Source organism: Sander lucioperca, chromosome 4, assembly GCF_008315115.2.
Source record: "Sander lucioperca isolate FBNREF2018 chromosome 4, SLUC_FBN_1.2, whole genome shotgun sequence".
Classification (NCBI taxonomy): domain Eukaryota; kingdom Metazoa; phylum Chordata; class Actinopteri; order Perciformes; family Percidae; genus Sander; species Sander lucioperca.
This window is the reverse complement of record NC_050176.1, coordinates 36085430-36096655: the sequence shown is the minus strand read 5'-3', so window position 1 is coordinate 36096655 and position 11226 is coordinate 36085430. Positions and strand designations below refer to the sequence as shown.

Genomic DNA, 11226 nt, shown 5'->3' with positions numbered 1-11226 from the left:
CACAACAGCAAATAGAAAAACACGACGGCAAATACGAAAACACGACGGCAAATAGAAAAACACGACGGCAAATATGAAAACACAACAGCAAATAGAAAAACACGACGGCAAATATGAAAACACGACGGCAAATATGAAAACACGACGGCAAATAGAAAAACACGACGGCAAATAGGAAAACACGACGGCAAATATGAAAACACGACGGCAAATAGAAAAACACGACGGCAAATATGAAAACACGACGGCAAATATGAAAACACGACGGCAATTATGAAAACACGACGGCAAATATGAAAACACGACGGCAAATAGAAAAACACGACGGCAAATAGAAAAACACGACAGCAAATATGAAAACACGACGGCAAATAGAAAAACACGACGGCAAATAGGAAAACACTTCAACAAATCACAAAACACAACGGCATTAACTTCTACCGGAAAAGGTAGGGCCTATCTAGTAGAGGACGGACCCTCCTGATTGGACAGACGCACTGTCTGTCTTTTGACAGGAAGGAGAGGTGAAAAAATAAAAGTGCCTCACTGTCTATGCTTTTAACAGACGGACTAGCCGTTTCTCATTTCAAAACACTGGACGAAATGGATGTGGAACTATGAACTGTGCTGTTGGTGAATCGGCGTCAGTCTGCTTGCAGGAGGAGAATATTCTGTCAGGAACTTTGCTCGCAATGTGCAAAGGTAGGTAACGTTACCGACACCGATAGGCTTTAATGTAAGCAATAGTCGTTTTGTCTTATTTATCCCATGTCAATAAATTAAAAACTCGTGGGAGTTCATGTTTGTACAGTAGTCATAACACTTACCGGTAAGGAGAATTGCAGTAGCTAACCGTTTACATTAGCTTGTAGTTTACTGCATGTATGCAACATTAGCTCATTGTCCAGTAGCTTCTAGCTTTCAGACAAATGCAGTGCAAAATATGATCAGCAACTACAAGGTAAACGCTACCAGCTAATGAGCTACCACAGGCAGTATGATATGCATTAAACTGCAAGTGAGAAAGGGTAAATAGTACTGTAAACACACAAGCTACAAGGCTACAACCAACATATGAAAAGTCATAATACCTCCATTGATAAACACCCACTAATACAGTAAAGGTAGGTGTAAGTGTGTTAAATGGTCAACAGTTGTCAGTTAAGACCATGATGAAGAAACGACACCACTACACAGTTACATGAAGTACCTTCATGTTACAGTATGCTTAAATATACTTGTGATACAATTCTAATCTTACCAGGACAGGTTGGATAACTACTGGACTAACCTAATCTTACCAGGACAGGTTGGATAACTACTGGACTAACCTAATCTTACCAGGACAGGTTGGATAACTACTGGACTAACCTAATCTTTCTCCTTCTGTCTGCAGTCCGGAAGCAACACCATCATCGGGAGCTGAGTCTGATCGCCGCTTCATGTTGAATATACTTGTGTACAGTATATAGTAATGTTTGAATAAATGTTATAATAAAGATACACGTTTCATTAATGTCTTTTTAGAGCTTGTATACCTAACTAGTTATTAAAACAGGTAGCATCTGAATATAATTACTCAGTTAGAAGTTTCCTGTGTCCAGGTCATAATTTGATGGAAAAATAAACATTGAAAAACAGTTTATATTATATACACATCCAAAAACTTAAAAGTCACAGACAAACTAGTTAATTTAATGCATTTATTTTTTGAATGGCAATCTCTAATATAGCAAATAATCTATTCAACATCTCTTTTTGGCCTCTGTCTCCCTGCTTGTCTTTTGCTTTCCCTCTCCTCCTCATCTCTCCCTTCTGGTGACGCTAGTGCAGCCACGACGCTGAAGTTGGCATCCGATTCGCAGCTTCCGATTTGGCAGTTAAGGGGAACTTAAAACTGTTTTTTTAACCTCTTACTGTATTGAATGAGTGTTAGTCATTAAGGTAAATTTATAATTATGTCTAAAACACACTTAGATTTGTGAAAGCTTTATTGTCTTTATGAGAACACAAAGTTTTTTTTTCACATATAAACCACATTAGACTAGGTCTAGATCCACCTAGACTTGTCAAATCTGGACTACATTATCCCAGAGAGGCTAAGGAGTCTTAAAAACACAGTTTGGGATGTGTGAAAGCTTTATTCTATTTGTGAAAATGTCATCAAGGGAGATTTTACTGTTTTTTGCATATGTAGACCACATTGGACCAAGTCCACATCCAAAACCACAATACCTAAACTTGTCAAAACTGGACAAGAATTAACTCACTCTCTCCATGTCATTTATTATATCCATGAGCAGGTCTTCCCCTGTACTTGTGTAAACACGGTAACGCAAACTTGGTAATCTACAGTGGGCAATACAGCACCGTAAAGAAAAGACCTTTACGACAGCAGGTGTGGTGAAAATACTACCACTTTTGTCCAAAGTGGCCGCTAGAATTAACACAAACTGAAAGTTACATATAGCCACTTTAAGTCATAGAAAAAAATGTCTTCATGAATATAATGTGGAACTGCTGTGGACCTATCTCTGACAGCAACACATTTAGGATGTATTTGATCCTGTCAGAAGACACCATGGTGCACACTTTATCAGAGAGTGTGTCACAGCTGTCGAGGAAGTTTGACAGGTATTTCACAATCCTGTCCAGCTGGGTTTCATCATCAAAGAAGATCGGGACCCAGCGTTCCCCAGAAGTGGGGTTGCTCCTCACCTGAGACAATGGCCTATGATTAAAATGAATTAAAAACAATCTTAATACTCAGTCCTGCCTCTTTTTCTGAGGAAAGGTGAGAAAACAACACTTATGTTGAAGGAGAAGGATTTGAAGAGTAAATTAAACCACTGGCAAATCTTTGACGATATTTGGATTGATTTCCAAAAGGTAAAAATAACTTTTTCTACTTTTCTTTTGAAGTGAGAAGGAAGACCTGCTCATGGATATAAGAAATGACATGGAGAGACGTGGACTTGTACGTTGAATGTCAATTAGCAAAGGCCATGCTGTGGCAATAAAATAAAACAGTTTATTTAGCCTCTCTGGGATAATTTAGTCCTGATTTGACAAGTCTTAAGTATTGTGTTTTGGATCTGGACCTGGTCCAATGTAGTCTATATGTGAAAAATACAGTAAAATCTCCCTTTATTGCATTTTCACAAATAGAATAAAGCTTTCACAAATCTCAAACTGTGTTTTTAAGACTCCTTAGACTCTCTGGGATAATTTAGTCCTGATTTGACAAGTTTAGAAAAACGGTGAAATCTCCCTTTATTGTGTTCTCATAAAGACAAAGCTTTCACAAATCTAAAAGTGTGTTTTAGACATAATTAATAATTTACCTTAATGACTAACACTCATTCAATACAGTAAGAGGTTCAAAAAACGGAGGATCAGTCACTTAGCAATGTAAATTATGTTTCCCTGCTGAATCGGACAGTTTTAAGTACCCCTTAAATTTCCCCTTAACTGCCGAATCGGAAGCTGCGAATCGGATGCCAACTTCAGCGTTGTAGTGCAGCCTCCATTTGTTCCTTAGTCCCTGTTAAAAGACAGCAAACACAAGAAAAATATATTTATCATTATAAATGCTATAACGGAATGTTATACTTGTTACATGGGAAACTACTCATACATTTTAGCTTTCATTTAACGTTGCTAGTGAAGATAACAAGGTGCAGCTTTACCTCCAATCCTGCAGCTACAACTGATAAACACACCAATTTCTAAATCTCTGCTAACATTACGCATATACAGTAACGGCTTACAAAAAGAGATGAAAATGCCACCGGACATTAAACTTTACGAACACAAATGGCATAAAAGACAGCAACACAGCTAGCTAGCTAACAGCCTAATGTTAAATGATAGGTTCAGTTAGCTTAACGTTAGCTCGGGGTGTATCTACCTAATTATAATAGCAATTTGTACCAGCATTAATGCGTAACGCTTGACAGTGATGTAACACATTAACGGTGATAACAAATGTACGGCAAACACTAAATATACTTACATTTAAATGTTAATTGTGCCATCAGCGATGCCGCTCCAACTCCCACTTAGGTCCGCCATTGTTGTTGTTTTTTTAACGAGCCGGCAAAGCCGCGCGCATAGGATTGTGGGTGATTTGGGAGCGCGAAAGACAGACAGTGCGTCTGTCCAATCAGGAGGGTCCGTCCACTGCTAGATAGGCCCTACCTTTTCCGGTAGAAGTTAATGCCGTTGTGTTTTGTGATTTGTTGAAGTGTTTTTCTATTTGCCGTCGTGTTTTTCTATTTGCTGTCGTGTTTTTCTATTTGCCGTCGTGTTTTTCTATTTGCCGTCGTGTTTTCCTATTTGCCGTCGTGTTTTCATATTTGCCGTCGTGTTTTTCTATTTGCCGTCGTGTTTTTCTATTTGCCGTCGTGTTTTTCTATTTGCTGTCGTGTTTTCCTATTTGCCGTCGTGTTTTTCTATTTGCCGTCGTGTTTTCCTATTTGCCGTCGTGTTTTTCTATTTGCCGTCGTGTTTTCATATTTGCCGTCGTGTTTTTCTATTTGCCGTCGTGTTTTCCTATTTGCCGTCGTGTTTTTCTATTTGCTGTCGTGTTTTCCTATTTGCCGTCGTGTTTTCCTATTTGCCGTCGTGTTTTCCTATTTGCCGTCGTGTTTTTCTATTTGCCGTCGTGTTTTCATATTTGCCGTCGTGTTTTTCTATTTGCCGTCGTGTTTTCCTATTTGCCGTCGTGTTTTTCTATTTGCCGTCGTGTTTTCCTATTTGCCGTCGTGTTTTCCTATTTGCCGTCGTGATTTGCCCTTCAGAGCCACCGTAACATTAAACATTAAAGTACAGAATGAATAGAAACCACTGATTATATTTTGTGTAAAGAGAAAGAGAATTACTTGATTGATGCAATATGTGCTTGAGGTCCATTTGAATGGCATTGGAGAACATCAAAGTATTGATCCTGGTTTTAAAGGTAGTCAGAGTTTGTTTAAATCTAAAAGCCCTGACACACCAAGCAGACGGCCAAGAACTAATGGTGATGAAGGGAGACTGTGGTGACACCACACATCCCCTTTTGTCTCGGCCAAAAGATTGCACTTGAACATATCACAAAGACTAATGCCGACGGCCAACTACCACGTAGGTTCTGCACCTGGGTGAGAGGAAATAACTCTCCATGCCAGCAGCCGGCGGTCATCTATTCATCATTCAAAAAGGGAAACCGGATACAAACGTTGCTCTGATACCTACAACTAAACAGTGTTTGCCTAAATCAGCAGTGGCAGCAGAGTCTATATGGTCCCTCTGCTTCTCTCACATTGTTTTCAACCCTTTGTTATAAACAGAGAGCGCCGTCTAGTGGGCTCAGAAAATAAAGAAAATGCTTCATTTGGACATACAGTAACTACCAACCAGACTGTTCATCTCTCTGCTGGTCGGCTAGTTAGCTTGCTGGCTTGCTGGGGGGCTCAGTCTAGCACCAACCAGGGTGCAGAGAGAGACATGTCTACGTCTTTATATTACATTTTATGGTATGGGACATTATTTTATTATTTATTATTATTACTCCAACAAAGGTTTTGTCTTAATATCACATCTTTATTTCTTGTTCAGTGTAGCACATGAGCACATAGATAACTTGTTCTTGAGTGGCATCAGTTATCAACATAACCCATGAAATAAAGTCTTTGTGACAAACTGTGACCAACAGGAACAAAATCAAATAACATAAGGATTTACTACAATACATTCATGTAAATCTGACAAAAAACAGAACAAAAATAAAATAGTTTATATGTATAGTAAAATGATAACTTGCATTATGGAATATCTCCTTGGGCTTTATTAAAATAATGCCAAAGGAACACTAGATGGCAGTGTGAGAGTATGATATGATGAGTGAACCATGGAGTGAACTAGCCTTACTAACCTACAGTATATAGCTCTACTTTAACAAATACAATTAGCTTTATTATCATTCACTCAGATAATAAAAAAGTAAATAGTGATTTTAGTTCTGTGGATGAAATAATTGTTTCATATATTCTTGTGTAGGAGCTTCTAGAGGGTTCCTCTGTAGTTGTGCTGCCTGAATCACTCACTTTTTGAACAATCCCCCAATTATTTTTCTAAAAGATGTAATTGCTCCAACTACCTTCATGCCAGCATCAACTAGTGCTAACAGATGATACAACAGATTAAACCTCTCAGCTTCCTCTCTGGCCACATGTTCATGTCTTTTCTGCAACTTTTCTTTTTTCTCTCTCAGTTCTCTGTCATGCTGTTCCTTCATCATGTTTGCATACTCCCTTTCTTTCTCTTCTCTGTCTCTCTTTCTCTCTGCTTCTCTCTCCTCCTCCTCCCTCTTTCTCTCCTCATTCATTTCCTGTGTCTCCCTCTTCCTCTCCTCCTCTCTCTCTTTCCTCTCCCTCTCTCTCTCAGCCTGAAGTTGTTCATTCATTTTCTTCATCTCTTCTTCATATTCTTCCTGAAGTTTTCTCTCCAATTCCTCTTTTTCTTTGCATATTTGCTCTTCTTTCTCTTTCAGGATGCGTTGTTTCTCCTCTTCGACTGCCCTCTCGGCCTCTTGGAACATCTCGTTTGTGTAGTGGCTTCCTCCGTTCTTCTGGTTTAAATTTTTGATCTTCTGGAGCAGCTCAGTGACCTGAGAGTGATCCTTCAGCTTATTATTGAAGACATGGTACTGGCCATTACATCTGGTCACGAGTTCTTGCAGGTCTGAGCATTCCATCAAGAAGTCTTCAATAGTTGTGTCAAGTTGGTCCCCATGAGTAAAGAGAACCATGCTGTATCTGTCTGCAGCCTGTCCAAAGATTTCTTGAATCCTTTGCACTGTCTGCTTTTCCTCTTCGGTGTATCTGCCCAGCCGGATGACCACCAGGAACACATGGGGTCCAGGAGCAGCATAAGATAAGCACTGGCATATATCTTTAGTTGTTTTATCCTTGCCAAACCTGGTGTCAAACAGGCCTGGGGTGTCGATAACAGCCACCTGTTGCCCATCCACCACAGCTTTGTCCTTGGAACAGTCTACAGTCATAGACTTTGCACTAAACTTTGAGTCAAAGCACTGTCGTCCCAGAATGGTGTTTCCACTGGCACTCTTCCCAACTCCTGTCTTCCCCACCATCACTATCCTCATATCCTCATTATTTCTGCTCCAACCTGTGTAGAAGAATGTGTGACACTGAATAAGAATCAGGTTGTACATGCATTGTAGTTAATCCTACAGGAAATCTAATTGTGAATATTTACAACGTGGTTGATAAAGTTGGCTTATTTAGCTTTCTTTCCATGATCTAATATGGCTTACATATATTGTTTAGTTCACTATTTACAGGAAAAGGCACCAGGTATTTTAAAGTACCCCATGCATTAGTGTCTAAGTGACTAATGTGTACCAGAATCTTTGAAATTGGTCCAGTATTGAGCAAGAACGCTGTAATCGGCAGCCACAAACTGGGCTGTAATGTAATCATATACGGCAATTAGACATAGTCAATTTCCATCCACCATAAGTTTTGGTCTTGCCTCTGACAGGCTCAGATTATTATTCTGTCTGATAACATTATGGTAAGGATCCATACAGAGATAGACCTTTTTGTTAAGGAGTAAAATCCTTTTAAGTGTAACTACCCAGTAGGCTATGTCTATGGAAGCATTAGTCTATAGGAGCTACACAAAGACATTACATACATTAGATTCAGCTGTGATCACTGTTATAAAATTATTTATAATAATGATCAAAACATTAAAAATATAACAAATTATTAAAATGGATACAGCATCATGACTTACCAACATTGCTGTCCATGTTTAGGTTGTAATAGTTCCTGTCCATGTTTAGGTTAAAGAGTACGGAGTAGATACTACAGCTGAAGTAAAGACAGAGTTCAGAGTGTGTCTCCTGCAGCTCCTTTGGAAAGGCTCTATATATGAGCCAAACCACACCCAGGAATAGCTGCACATAATGAAAGTGAAACTAAAGCTTTATATGTGGCCCTCCCCGACCATTACAGTTTTTTTTTCAACTGCTTACACACAAAATCTTTTCATGTCACACAATATTTGAAACCTCTCACTCAAAGTGCAAAACTACACAGCAAATCTCCAAAACCATAAACTATTTCTCAGTCTTTAACTCAGTTTTCAAATGCATAAAACACTTTTTTCAAAACATTACACACAATTCTCTACCTAAGACACTAAAATCTAAGAGGAAGTGACTAGCTTTCCTTTTCTAAACACAACCAATCAAAATGCTACACTTATTTACCAGGGCACACACACACACACACACTCCTCACATGTGCAAACACATTATGTCATAACTAAACACTAACCAATCACTGCTTTAGTATAGGCCTATACAGAGGTCAAAGGTCCGATTACCTGTTTGAAAAATGGATGCCAACAATAGACAGAGAGCAAGAGGAGGAGGAGGGAGAGACAGGGGACGAGGAGGAGGAGGAGGAGGAGGAGGAGGAGGAGGAGGAGGAGGAGGAGGGAGAGACAGGGGACGAGGAGGAGGAGGAGGAGGAGGAGACAGGAGACGACAACGAGGAGGAGGAGGTGGAGGAGGAGGAGGGAGAGACGGGACAACAACGAGGAGGAGGAGGGAGAGGGAAGAAGAGGCAGAGTTACTCTTACAAACGTGATGTTTTGTCCAATACATATTTTCTGTTTTACTGTAACATTATATTGTTTACAACACACTTTTCAACCCCTCTCAGCAGATAACTTTCTCTCTAGAACTTTGTAAACGTAGATATACGTCTATGAAAGACAAAAGAGCTTTAGATTTAGAACAACAGTGTGTGCATGGTATATCCAAAAATGTACTATTATGAAAAAAGTGTTTGTCATTTGATGCAAATGGTTCATTGTGAGATGTGTTTATGGTATTTTGAATGCAGTGTTTCATGTTGAATGAGATGTGAGGCATTTAGCATTTTGTGTGTTCAGTTTTGGGAATTGTGTGTAGAGTTTTGAAAATGGGAGACGGTTTTGAAAACGTGTGTAAGCAGTTGGAAAAAACTGTAACAAGAAATGGAAGCACTTATCACTTAACTGTAGACGCTGCTGCACAAAGCAGAAAGCCCCCCCTTCCCTTCAGTATTTATAAGAAATGGCAGCAGTTCTCTCAGGCCCTGTTTACACGATGACACTCGCGGGTGAAAACGCAAAAATATTTTATCACATGTGCTTTTCGTTTACACGGCGATGGCATTTTTGGGGCTTAAAAATGCAAAAAAGTGAAACCACCTTCCAGAGTGGAAATCTTAAAAACGCTCCACCGTCTCGTTCCCGTCTAAAGGGTAAAAACGCAAAAGTCTGAAGACAGCGGACATACATATAGAGTTTAGATTCTCTGGACTCGACCCAACCCACGGGCCAGGCCGATATTTTACGCCGCTATGATCGGGCCGGGCCGGGTCGGGCCCTTGATCAAGCATTTGTATTTTTATAATCATTCCTTTGTTAGCCAATTCGGTGGGGAGAAAGCTATGCCTCTCCAGTTTCTCCCGTAGCTCTGGGTAGATTACATGTCCTGCTCTGAGTGCGAGGTAAACTGTGCTACATCGTGTGTCCCCCATCTGCAGCACTGTTGTCAGCCAGTGCGTCAGCATGCAGACTGTGGCGAAGGACAGTATTAATGAGGTGATCGAGACAAGAAAGTCTCCTGTATGGTTCAAGGGCTTTGATTATGTTGCTGCCTTGATCTGTTACCAACACTATTCAGCTGAGGGAGCTAGGGTAGTTTCTTCATTCGGATCCATTTGCGATCCATTCCATTCTGAATTAACAAACACCTATATACGGACCCACGTATTAAAAAAATTGTCGGATTTAAATCGGGCTCGGGCTCATAATTACAGACATAACGTGCACGGGCTCGGGTAGGGTCAGGCTTGATTTTTTTCTAAGCTCTAAATCCATATTGAAGAGTCACAATACATTATTCAAAGAAAACAATACAATAGCGCAGCAGCATCTTCCACACAACCTACTCAGCAATACCAGACGGTGTTGTGAGGAGGAAACGGAAGCTACGGCAACTCAGGAGGCTCAGTGCTGCAACATTTCTGCAGGAAACAATAGCAATATGGGTAGCACTGCATATTACGGCTAGGTAATAAGATGGTAATAGTGGGGTAACAGTGAGCTAATAAAGAGGCAATATATAGGTAAGAACATGTAATTACCAAAGTAATAACGTGGTAATACATCACAGTAATAAGATGTAATACTGGGGTAATAAGGTGATAAGGTAACAGACGTAATAACATGCAATTACCAATGTAATAAGTAGGAAAAGGTTTGATAATAACTATATGTATATCTGGGTAATGGTAATATAGTTATATTAATATTGTAATAACATGGCAATAATGGGGTAATATATGGTGATGTTTTCACAGTATTATAGGCTACTATCAGCGCAATACCTTCCAAATTAGATAAAACTTCTTGGAATTTAAAATTGGTAATTACCATATTATAATGCTGAAATTCATCCACCCTTTATGTTCCAAAGATTTCGCTTTTGTTTCAAGGTAATATTTTACCTTGTGACTTCTTACCTGGAAACACTAGTTTCTGTGTAATAACCATGAATCAGTGCTGCAAAATGCAAAACTGCCTGTTTCTATTGTATTACATGGTAATATTAGAATAACAGAGGTGTAGTGATTACCTGGAAATGCTTCTGGTAGTTTCTGTGTAACAACAGCACAACTCTGAGTCTGGGCACAAAGCTGTTACTGAACATAATGTCCTATTTATAGTTCCACTACCACTTCGAGCTATTGTAGTTCCATTTTTATTCCACAGTGGGTCAGATGTGTGCACTATTTCCTGCAGGTACTGCCAGTTCTTGTAAATGGTGGAGGGAGGGGTGAGCAGCAGAGAGAGTGAGTAATTATAACTGTAGTTATCGTTGTTATGTAGGTGGGGTGGATATAGCAGCCAAGTGTGATAAACAGGACTGACTGACTCTTTTGCTGGCATATCCAGGATCCTTCCTTATAGTTTTTTCAAAATAATTGAATTAATAAAGGAATTCATTCATTCACAAATGTTTCACTCATGCTTTATTTTACAGGTTCATCATTGTTTAAACATATTCAAGTAAAAGGACCATGTATTTTGTGACTTTGTATAGGGAAATCAAGACGTAGACTCACATAATTCATTCTAATTTACTGTTAGCGTGAC

At 39.5% G+C, this 11226-nt stretch overlaps 1 protein-coding gene across 2 annotated transcripts; it reads right to left on the bottom strand.

Annotated features, from left to right (window-relative positions):
* Positions 1–5565: 5565 nt before the first annotated feature.
* LOC116039074 (GTPase IMAP family member 4-like) lies at positions 5566–7957 on the bottom strand. 2 transcript variants are annotated; one of them, XM_031283811.2, is made up of 3 exons: positions 7863–7929; positions 7807–7831; positions 5566–7173 (listed from the first exon to the last, which is right to left on the bottom strand). In XM_031283811.2, the coding sequence occupies exons 2-3, from the start codon at positions 7820–7822 to the stop codon at positions 6086–6088; spliced, it is 1104 nt and encodes a 367-aa protein (XP_031139671.1). In that variant the 5' UTR covers positions 7823–7831; positions 7863–7929; the 3' UTR covers positions 5566–6085. The 2 variants fall into 2 exon arrangements, with proteins under 2 accessions (XP_031139671.1, XP_031139670.1); XM_031283810.2 differs by having other exon boundaries at positions 7807–7957.
* Positions 7958–11226: the final 3269 nt, after the last annotated feature.